General features: G+C 39.5%; 1 protein-coding gene across 13 annotated transcripts in view; it reads left to right on the plus strand.

Moving 5' to 3' along the window:
- The window catches only part of EYA1 (EYA transcriptional coactivator and phosphatase 1), a 91,790-nt gene that overhangs the window by 37,681 nt on the left and 33,762 nt on the right, over positions 1 to 20,347 (plus strand). For all 13 annotated transcript variants that reach the window (XM_058176846.1, XM_058176855.1, XM_058176850.1 and 10 more), the window contains one exon: positions 10,508 to 10,597. In XM_058176846.1, coding sequence (XP_058032829.1) covers positions 10,508 to 10,597 — 90 coding nt within the window. The remainder of the gene's footprint in view (positions 1 to 10,507; positions 10,598 to 20,347) is intronic.

Raw genomic sequence — 20,347 nt, forward strand, 5'->3', positions numbered from 1 at the left:
AAGGTCCCTTCCAGCTCCATGATTTTATGATTCTCAGCATTAAAGCCTTCTTCAGAGAGCTAGGTCTTTGCATAATTTGTCCAAGTAGAATAATTTGAGGATGGCTGTTTGTACCTCTGGTGCGAACTTTAGATTGATTTGTTCTTTGACCCAGTTGTTTATTTTGCCTATCTATAGAGTTTTCAGGAAACTTTTTTAACATCATATTTCAAAAGTAAAGGTTCTCTCTATCCAACTTTCATTTCCATAGAATGGCATAGAGAAAATTTGCCCACAGGATTCTGACCTATATAGACATATCAGGGCATCTGAATATCTTTTCCTAGGTCTTCATTACTTCTATCGTGCTAATTTGCAGCATATTTCTTGAATGCTGGGTCCCCCCCCCCCCGTTGATATTGATCCTAAAGGGCAGAAACCATCTTCTGTTTCAATATTTTTCTTGTCAGTTTTAAGGCTGATTGTTGTACCTGTTATAGATAGTCTTCACCTAACTAACAGCTGGGACCAGCAGCTCTGTCAGTTAGTGTCACAGTAATTGATACATCACATGGCCACAACATGCAGCAATTTTACTCCTGGCTTCTCCATTGACTCTGTCAGAAAATGCTTATGAAATATGCAAATGGTGATCATGTGACTGCTCGAAGCTGCAATGATCAGGGCATTTGGCAACCAGTTGTGAACAGGTTGCCAGGTATTCAAAATGTGGTCTTGTGCCTGTAGGGTAGTGCAATATTTTACAGCATCTGGAAGTACTCTACTCCAGGGGTCTCCAAGCAACTTTTAAGACTTGTGGACTTCAACTCCCAGAATTCCTCAGCCAGCAAAGCTGGCTAAGGAATTCTGGGAGTTGAAGTCCACAAGTCTTAAAGTTGCCAAGGTTGGAGACCCCTGCTCTACTCTACCATAAAGTACCCATTTAAAGACCATCATGACTACAAACAGTCATTAAATAACCGGTTGTAAGTCAAGGACTACTTGTAATGGCAACCATGACTGAGGCACACTGCAAATGTCATAATTGGGCCATAAAGCTAATTTTTCAACACTGTTGTAGATTTGAATGGTTGCTGAATGAATGATCAGAACTGAGGATTATCTGCAGAAATGAAATTCAGACAAATAACAAATGATTCAAGTTAGGATTGCATCTCTTTTTTAAAAAATAGCACAGATATGTATAGCCTGAAGTAGGTGCTACAGTTAAAAATTAAGTATGTAGAAGACAAAGTTGCTATCCCCTTTTTTTACTACAGTAAAATTCTATATACCGGTAGTAGTTTATTATTTTAAATGTACTTATTGCATACTAAAAGTCAGCATATGACATACATATTTTATATAACTTTATTAACAATTTAAGAAAGAAGATAAAAACTAATAACAACTAATATTTAGAATGAAGGAAATAAGGAAACATGAAATAAAAGAGCAAAGCCAAAAGTGCAGGAAAAATGAAAATATATGTATAAAGAAGTGACTTGCAAATTTCTTTTATAAGGACAAGTTTAAATTAAACTCTTATTCTGTGGTTAGACCATTACTTACATGTTACTATAATCTAAATTATATTTTTTCCAGTTATTTATCCATTAGTCCTAAAAGAAAAGTGTATGGTTTGAGATAGAATAGAATAGAATAGAATAGATTTTTTTATTGGCCAAGTGTGATTGGACACACAAGGAATTTGTCTTGGTGCAGATGCTCTCAGTGTACATAAAAGAAAAGATACATTCATCAAGGTACAACATTTACAACACAATTGATGGTCAATATATCAATATAAATCATAAGGATTGCCAGCAACAAAGTTACAGTCATAGAGTCATAAGTGGAAAGAGATTGATGATGATTTTTCAGCAATAACCTTGAATAAAGTTGGTGAGGGGAGCACAAAGAAAAGGTTTTGGAGTAGCAAGCCTACATTAGCAGAAAGCTACTTGCATAGCATTGGATATAATTATTGTTATGGACATGAACAAAGGGTTGTTTGTGAGACTCATTTAATCAATTTTTTCACATTAATCATGATAGCAGTAAAAGTCCTAGAGGAGAAAATTATAATATTTTCTCAGTAATAAAGTATATAATTTGAATGCTGTTGAAAAACAGTTTTCTGTGAGCACTACCTTGAATATAAATAACTAACAGCTGTGTCGACATGCTGAAAAGAAAGTATAGAGGTAGTTGGATATGTTCTTTGAATATATGCAGTGATGCCTTCTGTGCATCTGTGCCTGTTGGTTTACTACTTATTAGTTCACCAGTGACCAGCTGGGATACATTATGAAGTGGACAGGTCCTCCTGCCTGACAGCTGTTTCTTTGAAGTCCAAATTGTCTCTGCAAAACATGGAGCAAGAATTGGAAAGTAGAAAAAGTAAAATAATTCAAATATAACATCGAGTTATATATTGGCATTATGTACATCAGTGGTTCTCAATCTTTATAGTGCTGCGACCCCTTTAATACAATTCCCCACGATGTAGCGACCCCAACTGTAAAATTATTTTCGTTTTGAATTTATCACGCCTGAAGCCGTATTGGCTAGCGATCTGAACTGCTTGCGATTGCCTTGAGGACAGAGGCATTAAAGTGGAGATTCCTCCCCTATTAAGTTTATCGCGCCTGAAGCCAGATTAGGCTAGCGATTGGGAGTGATTGCAGCTGGCTTGAGAGGGAGACATCAGAGCAAAGATTTCTCTCTTTTTTAATTCATCGTGCCTGAAGCCGAATTCGGCTAGCGATTTGAAGAGCCTGCAGCTGGCTTGTGGAGTCAACCATTGGAGCGCGATTCTTCGATTCGCAAGTATACTTCCCATATTTCCGATGGTCTTAGGCGACCCCTGGTAAATCGTCATTCGACCCCCAACAGGGTCGCGACTCACAGGTTGAGAACCGCTGATGTACATGAATGTCAGGCTTATGTATTGACTCTTTCCTGTTCTCAATGTCAAATATTGATTTTTAATTCTTCAAAGAGAAAACTGATTGTTTGCCAGTTTAGATTAAATGGAAACTAAATTGATTCAGATCAAGAAAGAGGTAGAAAATCACTGTGCAGAAGAACATTAAAAGAAGACTATGGAACTTAGCTAAAATTCTGATAATTTGTTTATGTACCAGTACTTTTGGTTCAACAGCTCATCATCTGAACTTTTATAGTGTTATTATGAAATTGGGTTTTTTAAATTTAATTGTAAGAGATATATGTCATAAGATGCTACATAAAAAAAGGGGGAAAGCCCAATTTCGTTCATAGAACTATTCAATTCTGACTTTTGAGTTAATTAGAAAATAAGCTGGAAAAAACTCTGAACTTTCCTGTTTTTCAACTCCTATTTCACCAGAAAACAAAGGGAGCAAGATTTTAAGATGACATGCTAATACGGGTGGTAATAAATCCTAATAAATATGCCATTCACATTTATAAATGGTTCTTTTTAATGGTTCATTGAACTTTTCAAACATTTAATTTTACAATAATTATTCGGAAATGAATTAAAATAAAGATTAAGAGAATAGTTTTCCATTATTTTCTCTCAGTCTACATGCCAGTTCTGGCCACTATTGTGCCTTTATATTGTTGAAGTATACAATCGTTAAAACAATGTTGCACTATTTAATATTTAGATTCTTTGTCAGGATATTTATCCTATAGACAAGGTCTAAATGAGCAAAGAGATTTTATCTCCAAAGACGTATAGGGGGTTAAAACAGCTCTAAATATATTGAAGATAAAATTAGTTGAATGTATATGAGAGTCTGTAGTAGAAAACTGATATTAATTATAATAATAGGGTTCTGTCATTTTGGATGTGGGAGAAATGAAGGTAATTGAATTAATGGTAATCGACAATAGGTTAGATTTAGAGAAGAATTCAGGACTACGAGCTTTGTTCACCATTGGACTCAGAAGTTATGAATATAAGATTTCTCTTCTCAGTTAGTGTAAACCTGTACGTGTCTAGCATTTAATTTAGCAATAGCTGAATTAGTAATCTCTTGAAAGCCTACAAACAGGAATTTATGTAGATTGCTTTTCCATTTTATTTATTTATAATTTTCTAAGTTTAAATAATAAGTAATATAATATGATAGAACTTTATAATAATGATTACCTGTTTTTAATGATCCCATTGTGTAAAAAAAGCTACGTGCAAGATGGTCTGTGAATAGCTAGCATTTCAACTTTACCTCACTTAACTCTTTCATGTTCTTTAAATTACTTGCATCTGATCTTTATTTCTTTATCTTGGCCTCCAATCTTACCTTCACTTTCGGATTGAATATGTTTATTTTTGGTTTTCTAATTTTGGTACTCAATTTTTTGTAACTACCTCTGCTATACTATAGGCAAGCTGATTGGTTTGTTCAAAAGATGTTATTTTGATCCTCACAAGCTTCTTATTCTCATCTTTCATTATAGCTGCCACAACATTGGAGGCGGGGCACTACTTTCTTGTGTTGGCAGTCTTTGTCTTCCTGCTGGTGCTTGTGCATATGCCATATTTTTTTTCTTTTGATTCTTGTCAGAGAGTTCATAGGTTGTTACAGTGCTGACCTATGCTACTAGTTCTTTTGTTATTACTTGTTCTAAGTCTGTAGCCCTGGACAACTATAGTGTGGCCCCATAAGATCATAAAAAATATAAACAAATAAAGTTTGTTCTTTATATATATATAGTATATATTATATATTAAAATGCAACCCAAGACAATTCCTTTTCACTTGATGTAGTTTAGGCAAGCCAAAGATTAAACAACCTAATTATTATTTATATCAGACGTTCCCTCTATATTTCCAATTTTTATTTCAGTGTTTTCTACAACTCTACTATAGATGGCCGTTGACTTGCTATCACAATAGGGACCAGAAAATTCATCATTAAGTGGTATGGTTATTACATAGGATAGCACATGACCACCCCCAATTTTATCACCTTTTTTGACACTGTCATTAAGTGAATCACTATGATTGTTAAACTCAACATCACATGACTGCTACTTGCAACCTTTTCTATTGGCTTTGCCATTGACTTTGTTGAAAGCTGTCTGGAAAGATCACAAATGGCAATCACGTGACCGCAGATGCTGCGACCATCATAAATGCATGACAGTTACCAAGCACCCACATCACAATCACATTATTTGTTGGGATACTGTGACAGTCAGTGCAAGGACTGGTCATACATTATGTTTTTCAGTACCATTGTTACTTCAAACAGTGACTAAAAGAATAGTCATTGAGTATGGACTGTCTATATTGTTTTTGGGTCTATTGTCACACTTTTTCTGAACTTCCTCCAATTCTGCATCCCTGAATAGTTTATTTCTAATAATGAATCTCCTTTTATCTCCTAATAGTTGTTCAGCAATATTTGAGTTTGAATAAATCCTTTCTAAAATTCAAACATTCACTTAAAGTAGCTTCATATTGTTGGTTCTAATTTATAATAGGCCATAATGGCTTGGTTTTTGAATCACAGTATATTGTTGCATTTTTTGTGGCTGTTATTTTTCCAATAATCCTACAGGGCTAAGCTCTGGTTGCGCAGGCATCCTGCTGCCCACTTGTCAATAGTTATCAAGGAACTCATTTATTTATTTATTTATTTATTTATTTATTTATTTATTTATTTATTTATTTATTTATTTTATTTATTTATTTATTTATATTTTTATACCGCCCTTCTCCCGAAGGACTCAGGGCGGTGAACAGCCAAGTAAAAAACAACTAGTACATAGATAAGCTTAAAAACATATTAAAAACTAATTATAAACTGGCCAAATTTAAAATTAACACTAAAATAAACAGTCCTAAAACCTCTCTTAAAATTTCCTCAGGCTAGCCCCACACGGTGGAGCTCGCGTTTTAAAGACCGGAGGTCGGGGAGTTGATGCAGCCCCGGAGGCAACTCATTCCATAGGGCTGGAGCCCCCACAGAAAAGGCCCTCCCCCTGGGGGCCGCCAGTCAACATTATTTGACTGACGGCACCCTGAGGAGGCCCTATGGGAGCGCACAGGCCGATGGGAGGCTATAGGCGGCAACTCTAACACCTGATGTGATCCTTGCTGAACCAGGCAAAGACCGATAAGGTCATTGAATCTGGTACAGGATTCTTTTTCTATTTACTCACTATAGTTAATGGATTGATGGATACACATAGTCAGGCTCTTTGTCTGAGACATCTCAGGCCTGAATGACTCTGCCGATAAAATACACTAGTGCCAGCAGAGCTGTCAACTTCAACAGAGTATCAAAACCCCATGTCCATGACAATGGGTGTCCACGGGGGAAATTATTATTGTTATTGTGTTGTGATTTATCACATAGTCATCCAGAGGTTTAGACATCATTCTCCCTCCCAGGGATCTGGGATAAATTGATGTTATTTAATAATGTTAAAGGTATCATAATAGGATGTAAGCTTCCAAGTAAAACTGCCTTTTCCAATTGACTGATGGTGATTTTGTCAATGCTGATGATATTCTAGTGGTGCTCCAGATGTTTTGGAATTGTACCCAAGGCAGTTGTTATTATTATTGGTACTAGCTTTCTTTTTCCACAGTTGTTCTACTTCTATTTGTAGGTCTTTGTGTTTTGTGATTTTGTCCAGTTCTTTCTCACATGCACTATCCAAACTTTTTTGCCTTATTGACAGTTATTAAGTCTTATTTATTTATTTATTTATTTATTTAATTAAACTTTTATACCGCCCTTCTCCCGAAGGACTCAGGGCAGTGTACAGCCTTCATTTAAAACAATTAATATACATATTAAAATAACAATTAAAAAGCTTATTCAATAAAAGGCCAAAATTAAAACTGTCCAATTGACCATGTAAAATACCCAGTAAAATTACAATTAAAAATTAAAAATTTAGAATTTAAAAATCAGGCCAGTCCCGCTTGGATAAATAAATAAGTTTTCAGTTCCCGGCGAAAGGTCCGAAGGTCAGGCAATTGGCGTAAACCGGGGGGAAGTTCGTTCCAGAGGGTAGGTGCTCCCACAGAGAAGGACCTTCCCCTGGGGGCCGCCAGCCGACACTGCTTGGCGGATGGCACCTGAGAAGACCCTCTCTGTGAGAGCGTACGGGTCGGTGGGAGGCAAGTGGAAACAGCAGGCGGTCCCGTAAGTACCCGGGCCCTAAGCCATGGAGCGCTTTGAAGGTGGTAACCAAAACCTTGAAGCGCACCCGGAAGACCACAGGTAGCCAGTGCAGACTGCTCAGGAGTGATGTTACCCGGGAGCAACGTGGTGCTCCCTCAATCACCCGCGCAGCTGCATTCTGGACCAACTGAAGTCTCCGAGTACACTTCAGGGGTAGCCCCATGTAGAGAGCGTTGCAATAATCCAGGCGAGAAGTGACGAGAGCATGAGTGACCGTGCATAAGGCATCCCGGTCAAGAAAGGGGCGCAACTGGCGGACCAGGCGAACCTGGTAAAAAGCTCTCCTGGAGACGGCCGTCAAGTGATCTTCAAACGACAGCCGTCCATCCAGGAGAACACCCAAGTTGCGCACCCTTTCCGTTGGGGCCAGTGACTCGCCCCCAACAGTCAGCCGCGGTTGCAGCTGACTGTACCTGGATGCCGGCATCCACAGCCACTCCGTCTTGGATGGATTGAGTCTGAGTCTGTTTCTCCCCATCCAGACCCGTACGGCCTCCAAACAACGGGACAGCACTTCGACAGCTTTGCTGGGGTGGCCTGGGGTGGAGAAGTACAGCTGAGTATCATCAGCGTACAGATGATAACTCACCCCAAAGCCACTGATGACCTCACCCAACGGCTTCATGTAGATGTTGAACAGGAGAGGCGAGAGAATCGACCCCTGCGGCACCCCACAAGTGAGGCGCCTCGCGGCCGATCTCTGCCCCCCTGTCAACACCGTCTGCGACCGGTCGGAGAGGTAGGAGGAGAACCACCGATAAACGGTGCCTCCCACTCCCAACCCCTCCAACCGGCGCAGCAGGATACCATGGTCGATGGTATCAAAAGCCGATGAGAGATCCAACAGGACCAGGGCAGAGGAGCAACCCCTATCCCTGGCCCTCCAGAGGTCATCCACCAACGCGACCAAAGCTGTCTCCGTGCTATACCCGGGCCGGAAGCCGGACTGGAACGGGTCTAGATAGACAGCTTCCTCCAGGTACTGAGGGAACTGCCGTGCCACCACACTCTCTACAACCTTCGCCACAAAGCGAAGGTTGGAGACTGGACGATAATTACCCAAAATAGCTGGGTCCAGGGAAGGCTTCTTGAGGAGGGGTCTCACCACCGCCTCTTTCAAGGCGGCGGGAAAGACCCCCTCCATCAAAGAAGCATTTATAATACTCCGGAGCCAGCCTCGTGTCACATCCTGAGTGGCCCTACTGGGGTCTGGGGTATTATGTGGAAGGGGCTTGTCTATTTGAATTCTAAACCCCATAGCACTTCAGTTTTTTCATTTTCTATTACCATGTCTGTTTTGTGGCCCCACCAATTCTTGCTCGTAGGCAAGTGGTATTTCTGCAAGAGATATCCCAATGTACTATTGTTGCTACTTTGTCATGCCATTGTTTTTTAATCAGTCTGGGAAATCTTCTTGCAGCAGATAAGTAGGTGGTTCATTCTTTTTCAGCTTCTTTACAGAGATGACATTTGCTGTCTGTTGCTTTCTTCCTTTCTTTTTCCTCCTCCTTCATTTTACCTCCATTTTGATATGATGAATTAATATATCCATAGTCAACTGGAAGATTTAAGTTAATTTCAGGTCACCCCTGTGCATTTTATTTAAAAGTCAAGAATGCTCTATGGCTAGTGATTTTTTTTCTTTAAGAAAAGGGGAAACTACAATGAAATATTAGTCTGTATCTCTCTATCTAATCCTAATATGGATTGGGCAGTAATACATTTAAATTGGAATAAAAAAATCCTGGAAGGACTGATATCTATTATAGTGTAATATCTTTTTTGTTTTCTCACTGAATTCACTGGGATTTAATCCAAGAAAATAAAAGTGTAGTTCCCTTCAACTTTTGCTTTTGGTTTCTATTCCATCTTTATCTTCAGATATAATAAAATATTATATCTTCAATTCTTTTTCCAGTAAGAATTAAATTGTTCCTTCCGTATGTGAACATTCTTATGTATGTATATATAAGTGTATACATATTAGGGAAAAAAGGGATAATACAAACCAAAAATATTTATTTGATTGATTGATGTGCCACTCATCTTATGTAAAAGTGACTCTAGGCATCTTCAGGAAGTTGCATATAGAGGATTAACAATCTGTGCCACCTGCATAGTTCCAAACAAGAGCCCTTGAAATTGCTGTATCTTAAGGCCTATTACATAAAATATGCTTCTGATACAATAATGTCTACAAATATCAATTTCCAAGTTAAGAGCTTCCAGATGAGTATTTTTGTTAGCCTACCCAAGCAAAACAACTTTTATAAAAAGGAAAAAAAATGCTTTACAGTGACTCCACTGATTTTCATATTTTAACAGGAATTTAGGGCATACCTCAAAAGGGGGTGGGTTTCATACATTAAATAGACATTTATATAAGCTGATGCTCTGTAAAATCAGAATAACTTAGTAAGGTGTCCACAAGGAAACTTTATAGTATTGGCTCTTTTTTAAAGCTGTAAAGACTCTTTTGTTTTTAAGAAGCCAATTTTGTTTACATTTATTTAATGTTATGTTTTGCATTTCTGGAACACCATCTCTCTTAAAGAGGGACTCTGGGTTGTATATAGTAAAATATCAGCATATAAAAGAGTATATAAAATAAAAGTTAAAATATTAAAGTTTTAATATTTTAATTAAAATTTAAAAAATTTGTAAGTGTGGTGCTACTGACTACTTATATAATAAATGAAATATATATCAGAGTGTGTATTTTTGTCATTTTTATAAAGATTCCATAACGATAGTATCCTGAACTATTACACAGAAACAGCAATAGCACTTAGATTTATATTCAGTTCCATAGCACTTTACAGCACTCTGACCAGTTTACAATGTCAGCATACTGACTCCAACAATCTGGGTTTTTACTGACCTCGGAAAGATGGAACAAACTCGTGGCTGTGGACAGTGTTAGCCTGCAATACTGCATTCTAACCAATGCGCCACTACAGCTCCTATCCAGATAACCATTAAGAAAAATCTGTAAATTTTTTCTCAGCAATTATAAAATAATGAGTGGAGCGGAGCGGAGCAGAAATGGAACAGAATGGAACAGAACAGAACAGAACAGAACAGAACAAAGTAGAATAGAAATACAACAGAATAAAGTTTACCTCTAATGACCTGTTGCCTTTCCTTGTTGTCATAGTACATGATAATTGTTTTATTATTTATCTTTTTTTTGTTATTTTTGTTGCATAATTTGTAATTAGAACACTGTTTTGGGTCCTCTTCCCCCAAGGCATTTTAACCATAACAATTTATCTTTTTTTCTCTCTGATAAGTCTAATTTTTTCCATTTTTTTTTCTTTTCTTTTATGAGGACCCCCCTACTTCTGTTTCACTGGGACTAAGGATGGAGGAGATGATTTTCAACTTGGCAGATACGCATCTGTTCTTTAATGATTTAGAAGTAAGTAATTATTATTTGAATTACACACAGAATTTTTGAAAGACTAAATAATGGCTGAGAGACCACTATTTTCTATGAAAGTACTATTTCATAAGAGTGGATTTACACTGGCAAAATTAGTGCTCCAGAGTCCTTATTTATCAGTTTATTTATACTAATTTCATGGTAATCAGCTGTCTGCTTCTAGCAGGGGTGGGTTCTACTGGTTCGCATCAGGACTACGCGCGTGCGCTCATTTCGCTCACTCACGCGAGCTTCTGTGGTGCACAGATCACCTATGTTGACTTCTGGGTCAGTGGGCAGAGCTTTCTGCCGGTTTTACTACCAGTTCTTGCGAACCGGTTGGAACTGGGAGCAACCCACCACTGGCTTCTAGGTGTAACTAACTAATATGCAACCCACTGTTTCTCAATGGTTTCAAGTAGCTGTCTATTGGATTCCTGGCATAGGTTGAGATAGGAACAGTTCTTCTGTTCCTTGCTATTGGTATCTCTTCACAAATAATTCCTTCCCTACAATATTTACCCACTCAACTTGTGTTATCCACTTAATGAAACTTAATCTTTCTCTACTATTGTATGTATATATGTATTCTTTCAAAAATATAAATTAGTTACTTTTGGGTTTAATGCTTATAATACCTGTAAAACATGTTAGGAATTTTAATGGTCATCATAATTTTCTTTAGTTTTATTAAGATATTAATATTTTAACTACATTTTAAACCTTTCACCGCGAGCTTAAAACTTACTTATTTATCTGCGCTGGACTGGGTTAGTTTTTTAAGTTATGGGTTTTTAATGGGTTTTATCTTCAAATTTTAATTGTGGCCAATTTAATAAGTTTTTTAATTGTATTTTAATTGTATTTATAGTGTATTGTGTATTTTTACTTGGCTGTGAACCGCCCTGAGTCCTTCGGGAGAAGGGCGGTATACAAATTTAAATAATAAATAAATAAATAAATAAATAAATAAATAAACATTAAATGTGATAATATGGTAGTTATTGAGTAAGAAAACATTCTATCTTCCTAATAATTACTTAAATTAAATTTGCTCTAATACAAATCAGAATGTGTTGAAATTAGGTGAATTCAGTAATCTTGCATATGTTAAATGCCTTTTAAAAACGGGTTTCTATCTTCCCCAATACTATACACTCTGTGCACAATTATTAGGCAAGCTGTATTTTGGAGGATGGGCCCGTGGCCAGTGGTGGGTTGCTTCCAGTTCGCACCAGCGTGGGACAACCGGTAGTAAAAATCTGTCATCGGTCAAAGAACCGGTAGTAGTGGCTGGCTGGCCATGCCCCCGAACCTGTCCCCTGGCCACCATGTTCGTCACCACCATGTTCTTTGCGCATGCACATCCCATTGCCTTGCAAGTTCAATGAGATGCGCAAAGAACATGGCGACTATGGCAGATGCTTCTTCCGCCAGTACTTTTCAGCAGCCTGTGAAGAAAGCAGCTTGCAAAAAAGGCTTTTCAGAAGCTTCCTGGCCAGCCGCTTTCCAGCAGTGATGTTATGTCCCCCTCCCCACTTCACAGAGCAAACACAAAGACATGTGTCTCCCAGTCTTTTATTTGCTACAGACCTGATTTTCTTCAGTTGAGGAAATACTTGGCAGTGACTGTGCAAAGGCCTGCCAAGTTCTGAGTCTGTTATCTCGTGTCCAAGATCCATTGCCAAAACTCACTGAAAAAGTCCTTTAACCCTCCAACAACCGAGCTGCAGTGCACCCTTGGTAGCCTTTTTGTCTGTCACAAGGGCCACATGGCAGCTCCACCCACTTTTATACCCTGTGGGGTGTGGCTCAGTGACTCAGCAATCTCTGAGCCTGCCACACCTTTTCCTCTGCTGCGCATGCCTATCTTTTCGTCGCTGCCTCAGATCAATCCAGGATTGATCGTCAGCAGCTGGGACTTGAGGTGTTGCCAGGGAGGAGGAGGGTGCAGGAGAGGGAGGCCTTGTCAGTTCCTCCTCTTGGCCTGCAGCTGGAACTTGGGGCGGTGCCAGCAAGGAGGGTCCTGGCAAGGGAGGCCTTGCTGGCTCCTCTCCCTCACTTTCCGAGTCACTTTCCTCCATGAGGACACGTTCGGGGGCCGGAGTCACAACAAGTGGTGGCTGGCTGGGGGCCACTGAAAACTCGGGTCAGTTTGCCTTCCCAACTCTGGACCAGCCACCATGGAAGGTAAGCAGCTGAAAAAAGAGGCGGTGGAGGAGGAGGAAGGCAGGCAAGCATGTTGGGGCCACCCAGCTAGTTAGCTCCTTTCTCTGTGGACCTGCCATGCTTGCCTGCCTTCCGGCCCGGCCAGTGGGTGGGCGGTCAGCCCTTCAGAGAGATGGAGCTGCTGTGCTGGAGATGAGAGGGCAGCAGCGGTGTTGGGAGAGGGCAGCTGGATGTCACACACACAACCCCTGTCACCCCCACTGCCGCTTCTTTTGCTGTCAGCTTCTCGCCACTCGTAAAGTCAATTGTGAAGAGCTGGAAGATGTTTCCTTAGATCTCCCCCAAGTCATTGTTGGAATGTCAGAGAGCTAAGAAAGCATCTTCCAGCTCTTTACAATTTACTTTAAGAATGGTGAGAAGCCGACAGCAAAAGAAGTGGCAGTGGAAGCGACAGGTCAGGGTGTGTGTGTGTGTGTGTGTGTCCCTTCTCAAGGACTTGGAGGTAGCTCCTCTGAGGAAAAGAGGTGGCGAAGCCCTGGCTATCCCCCGGGAGAGGACCACGGAAGGACACACATACACATACACACAAGCTCCTGTTGCCTCCGCTGCCACTTCTCGCCACTCTTAAAGTCGATCGTGAAGAGCTGGAAGACATTTCCTTAGATCTCCCCCAAGTCATTGCTGGAGCGTCAGAGATCTAAGAAAACGTTTTCCAACTCTTTATGATTGACTTTCAGAGTGGCGAGAAGCCAACAGCAAAAGAAGCAAGGGCAACAGACATGTGACATGTCCCTCCATGGTCCTCTCCCAAGTGACAGGGCTTCGCTGCCGCCTCTTTCCCTTGCAGCTGTCAGGTGGAGACGAAACGGCGCCCGGTTCCACTTCCAGGACAGGAGAGGCGAGGAGCAGCAGCAGCAATAGCTGCAAAGTTGGAGGCTCTTGGAAGTGGGGGCAGGGAAGGGTGAGAGGGAAGTGAATCTCTTCTTGGTCTGCGGAGGGGGTAGTTTGTCAAAATCCTGCCCCTTTTTTACATGCATCCATGTAAAGGGGGCTTTGTCCCTCTCTCCCCCCTTCGTCGTTTCCCGCTCTTCGTCCAACCCGGCACTCCTACCGTGGTGATCCTCCTGCCTGGCAGCTGCTTACCAAGAAGCCCGTGGAAGGGCAGCCGAGGGGCACTGCCCCTCCGGGATTGAAAAGCCCCCTTTCTTCCTTTGTCAACAGCTGCACTGAGGCCCCTTAACTCTTAAACCCCTCCCCCATACCCAGATCTTCTGTTTGTAGGGAAGTTGCAGGGGTGATGGGGAAAGCTCAGGCCATCTTCACCCCCCAAATTACAGACAGCAACATCTGGGCCAGGTGAGGTTTCATCCGCCTTACGAGACATACAAGAGACAACAGCCCTCCAGATGCAGAGGGCCCGGAACCTCCAGCCATTATTCAGAGACCGAGGCCCTGATCGGAAGAGTTTGTGGTTTGATGAGGCGATTAAAAGAAAGGCTGTTTTTCTAGACATGAATGGTCACCCCCATTTTTCAGTTTGGGCTGCTTGGCAGACAGGCTTTTATTTTGTCAGCCCAATGGGGACGGGGAGGTACATAGGAAATTGCCCTGTCTCTGCAGCATCGGTCATGTGAATGAGTGGGCGTGGCCAACTTGATGTCACTCACAGCAAGGTGCCACCCCACCTTGCCGTGAGTGACTTCAAGATGGCCATGCCCACTCAGTCACATGACCACCAAGGTAGTAAAAAAACTGGTAGTAAAAAAAATTAGAACCCACCCCTGCCCATGGCTGAACAGGCACAGAGCTCCACTTTGACTCAAGGTGGAGATGGGATACTGGCATGGGCTGGTATTAAGTTTGGTTCTGTGATCAATATCCCCAATATCTTAGCAATTCAAGAGTGCTGCATCCTCTGAAATACTTTTTATAATTTTTGACTTTTCAGAGTCAGTTAAATCTCTTTTTAGCCCATTTTGCCTGAGGGAAAAGAAGCTGCCTAATAATTATGCACACCTTGATATAGGGTGTTGATCTCCTTAGGCCACAGCTTCCCTCATTACACAAATACACATCACCTGATCTGCTTCTATCTACTAAGCATTCAGGTTTATACAGCTTGAAGGTAGAAAATATGCATAGAAGTGATGACATGGTCAAAATACTGATTTGTATAATAATTGTGCACATGATGTATTATGCTATTATTTTTTGTCATGCATCTTGTGGATGATGTATTTGTTGTGAAATTTATTTTATTTATTACATTGATTTATATTCCATCTCATAATTGCAAGTCTGAGCTGCTAACACAAGATTAAGATATCAACAAAACAAGAACATATTTGTTATTGGTAGCACAATAATAGCACAGTGAATCCTGAATAACTGTTCATACCTTTATGGTTATTATGATAAATGTTTCAGGTCACAATGTTTATGTGAATAATAAACACAAGTAGACCTTTTTCATGAACTGTAGGAAATTCTAGTGGTTAGTCGTAATGTCAAACTTTCTAGAACCATTTCAAAAGCTTAAAATCTTTTGTCTTAATACTTTTCCTCCCCCTAAAAGAACTTCCTTGGTTATGAATAGTAGTTTCCAACTCTTGTGTTTCTTTCATTTAACAATAGAAAAACAGACTTTTGAGTATTTTTATTAAAATTTCAAACACAGACAAAGTCCAATTTTGCTTCTGTCATAATAAAGGCAGCTGTTTATTTAAAACTAAACCACTAAACAAACTTGAGGAGCACTGCCAATAACCTTTAATCATCACAGTATTATTTTGTTAGAAAGTATAAATATACCGTATTTTTCAGACTATAAGACTCACTGGAGTATAAGCACCTAAATTTTAAAGAGGAAAACGGAAAAAAATCATTTTTGGCCACCCCACGTCTAGTTTTTGCCCTTCCCAGCCCCCAGGAGCACTCTGCAGGCCTCCCAAACACTCTGTGCATCCCATTTTTGCCAAAAACAAGTCTGTTTTTGGCAAAAATGGGGTGTGCTGACGGGTTTTGGAAGGCCAAAAACAGGGCTGTATTCGGTCTATAAGATGCACCAACATTTCCGCCCACTTCTTTGGGAGGAAAAGTGCATTTTATAGTCCGAAAAATATGGTACATTATTCTAGGCAGGCAAAAGAATCCTGAAGATTCACTTATAACTTTTGTTGATCAAAGGTAATTGACAACAATTGGCCTTTAAATATTTCCTGATGTTTCTTTTTCCCAAAATCTAACAAAATGTACTTTATTTAATAGATGAGATGATATTACTTGAAATTAGTGTGTGCAACCACTAAATGCGGTTTCTCAAACATCTGTCCTGTATTTCAATTTCATTTATGAAAGAAACTACCCAATGATACATTAACAAGTTAACATAAAAATTATTACTTTGTATCTTAAATATGTAAAATAAACACTATTTCAAGTGTTGCCAGTATGGCAATTTCATGCTGTACACACAAACATAAATATGTTTCAATACGAGATAACCTGACCAAGTTCATATATGAGATTCTTTGTTTTGACTATACAATATATAATTTAGTCCAAGTTTCTCTGAAAGAGTATTCTATCTTGATCCTGTGCCAAATAGCCTATAGTTTTTCCTAATCAAAATGGAATATACATCCATATGTTTTTAATAGTTGCATACCATTATAATTGACCATAAATGTCTTAATTTAATTGTTAGATGTCAACATTCCAAGGATTTGGTCAGCTCCACTGTGTATCAAGTGTGATTTTTAAGTTTTATTATTTTAAGCAGTAGTTCGTCACTCGAACCATAAAATTGATTTTGAAACCTGGATCTTACAAAAAGCAGTTTCTGGTATAGCATCAAGGATTATGATTCCAATTAAACATGTCTGAACTAGTGCTATGTTTCATGCTATTCCCTTTAATTAGAATATATTACAAAGTAATATTTTTGAGCAAAGTTTCAGAGAAGCAATATAACTTATAGATTGCACTATTTGTAATTGTGGTGATAATCACTAGTTTAGTTGATTCATGAAAAATAGCAGTATTAGTGTCATCATGGTGAACCTATGTCATGTGTGCCCAAAGTGGCACGCGAAACCATGTTGCCTGGCACGTGCAGCCTTGCCTGTTTGTCTTCCGGGTTTCTGGCACACATGCACGTATGACGATCAGCTGTCCTTTGCGTGTGCGGCAGTGCGGAAAACCGATGTGCACATGTGCGCCAGCCAGCTGATTGTCAGGCATGCATGCATGCTACAACCTGGAAGTTCGGCTTTTCCGGAGCACAGCATCGATGAGCATGCACGTTTCCGGGCTACCTTTTCAGCACTCGGTGAAGTACCAGTGAAAAACATTTTGTTGTTTCTATGACACAGAATACTGGATTACAGAGACTTTTTATTTGCGCTAGAGGGTTTCTTTTGTATTGTATTTCACCCGTCCTCCAAAAAACAGGGTATCCCTATTCCAGAATTGTGAACATAAATAGCTCAGAGTAAATAATTTGTCTATGCTATCTATCTATCTTGTGTTGAAAACAGGGAAAATATGTGGGACTTTTTTTGCGCCTACTCTTTAACATAACTTTGGAAAAACAGCTTGCTGTAATAAATATTGAAATTGCAGGCATGTTATGCTAGTGAAATCATCAATTTTATTCATGATAGGTCATAGATAGATAGATGTTAGATAGTTGGATTAATAGGCAAAGTGATTATATTAGAGATGTTAGTTTTAATGAAAATATATGCAGATGTTTTAAATTTGGGGATTTTATTTCTGCTTACAAGATTACCTGTGTTTCCTGCTTCTTGCTGAGCTATGACAACACTCTTTATTAAAGTATTTTGGCACATCTGGTCTCAGGCAGAACCAGGAAGTGGAGAGGCATGAAAAAATGTAAAACAATGGCAGGGCAGTTATCTGAGACTTTCAAACCTTTAAAAAGGTTTGTTTCCCTCTGCATTAAGCTTTGAGTCTCTTTTCATTTAATCAGGAATAGAATAGAATAGAATAGAATAGAATAGAATAGAATTTTTATTGCCCAAGTGTGATTGGACATGCAAGGAATTTGTCTTGGTGCATATGCTCTCAGTGTCCATAAAAGAAAAGATACTTTCATCAAGAATCGTAAGGTACAACACTTAATGATAGTCATAGGGTACAAATAAGCAATGAGGAAACAATATCAATATAAATCATAAGGATACAAAGTTACAGTCATACAGTCATAAGTGGAAGGAGATGGGTGATGGGAACCATGAGAAGATGAGAAGATTAATAGTAGTGCAGACTTAGTAATTAGTTTGACAGTGTTGAGGGAATTATTTGTTTAGCAGAGTGATGGCATTTGGGAAGAAACTGTTCTTGTGTCTAGTTGTTCTGGTGTGCAGTGCTCTATAGCATCGTTTTGAGGGTAGGAGTTGAAACAGTTTATATCCAGGATGTGAGGGTTTGTAAATATTTTCACAGCCCTCTTTTTGACTCGTGCAGTATATAGGTACTCAATGGAAGGCAGGTTGGTAGCAATTGTTTTTTCTGCAGTTCTAATTATCCTCTGATGTCTGTGTCTGTCTTGCTGGGTTGCAGAACCAAACCAGGCAGTTACAGAAGTGCAGATGACAAATTCAATAATTCCTCTGTAGAACTGGATCAGCAGCTCCTTGGGCAATTTGAGCTTTCTGAGTTGGTGCAGAAAGAACATTCTTTGTTGTGCTTTTTTGATGATGTTTTTGATGTTAGCTGTCTATTTTAGATCTTGTGATATGGTACAACTTAGAAATTTGAAGGTTTCTACTGTTGATACTGTGTTGTCTAGTATTGTGAGAGGTGGAAGAATGGAAGGGTTTCTCCTAAAGTCTACCACCATTTCTACGGTTTTGAGTGTGTTCAGTTCCAGATTGTTCTGGTCGCACCACAAAGCTAGTTGTTCAACCTCCCGCCTGTATGCAGATTCATCATTGTCTCGAATGAGACTGATCACTGTTGTGTCATCTGCGAACTTCAGTAGTTTAACAGATGGATCGTTAGAGATGCAGTCATTGGTATACAGAGAAAAGAGAAGTGGGAAGAGCACACAGCCTTGGGGGGGCCCCTGTGCTAATTGTACCGGTACCTGATGGAATTCTGCTTAGCTTCACCTGCTGCTTCCTGTTTGTTAGGAAGCTTATGATCCACTTACAAGTCTGTTCAGGTACCTGTAGTTGGTTTAGCTTAGTTAGAAGAGTGTCTAGAATGATGGTATTGAATGCTGAACTAAAGTCTACCGAGAGCACCCTTGCATAGGTCTTTGGAGATTCAAGATGTAGTAGGATGTAGTGCAAAGCCATATTAACAGCATCATCTGTTGATCTATTTGCTTGGTATGCAAATTCCAAGGGGTCTAACAGTGGATCCGTGATGGGTTTTCAAGTGGGACAGCACTAGCCTTTCAAAGGTTTTCATGACTACAGATATTAGAACAACTGGTCTGTAGTTATTCAGTTCTTGATGGTGGGCTTCTTTGGCACTGGGATAATAGTAGGGTGTTTGAAGCAAGAAGGAACATAGCAGATTTCTAGCGATTTATTAAAGATTTGGGTGAAGATGGGGGCCAATTAGGTTTGGCTTTTCCTGCAAGAAGGTGTTAACTTGTCTGGGCCTGGAACTTTTCCTGGCTTTTGTCTGTGAAATAGGTCTTGCACTTCCTTTTCTGTGATCACTAGGGGTTGTGTGTCTGACATGGGGGTTGTGGAGATAGGTGGCTGTAGTTTCCTTTCAAACCTGCAGTAAAACACATTCAGGTCATCTCCCGGTTGTTGATTTCTTTCAGCCTGAGAAGGAGGTTTGCCATAGTCGGTGATATTTTTAAGGGTTTTCCACATGTTTGCTGGTTCATTTGTTGAGAATTGATTCTTTAGCTTTTCAGAGTAGCTTCTTTTTGCTGCTCTGATCTCCCTTGTTAATACATTTCTAGCCTGATTGTACAGCATTTTATCACCTTTTCTGTAGGCTTTCTCTTTGGAACGACATAGCTGCTTAAGTTTAGCTGTGAACCAAGGTTTGTTGTTACTGTATATTCGCAAGTTCCTGGTTGGTACACATAGGTCTTCACAGAAACTGACATATGATGTTAAAGTATCTGTGAGTTTATCCAAGTCTGCAGAGGTATTTAAAAATATTCCAATCAGTGCAGTCAAAGCAAGCCATACCTTTGTAAGTTTAAAGTATGATGCCTTTGGCTTTGGATCTTTCTGATTTCTGGCACCTACTTTTTTTCTCTGAAGTAGACCAGTGGTAAGGTCATAAGTTTCTTTCGTTATAGATAAACTGAACATGAAGCAGCAATGAATAAACACTATAGCTCCTATGGTGTTTTCAACATCAGCTTATTCGGCTATCTGAAAGCACTGAATTATGTATAAGCTTGCAATACAATATATTTGACCTTTTGGTTTGTTATATCTGTTGGGTAAGAACAGCATCTATCCATATACATCTATGCTTGTTTCAGCTATTACCTGTACATAGCATTTTAGTTTGTATGGTATGACATGAGATGAAATGCTGCTTATCCTAAAAATAATTTTTCCTTTTCTTTCC

The sequence above is a fragment of the Ahaetulla prasina genome, chromosome 3 (assembly GCF_028640845.1).
Source record: "Ahaetulla prasina isolate Xishuangbanna chromosome 3, ASM2864084v1, whole genome shotgun sequence".
NCBI lineage: Eukaryota > Metazoa > Chordata > Lepidosauria > Squamata > Colubridae > Ahaetulla > Ahaetulla prasina.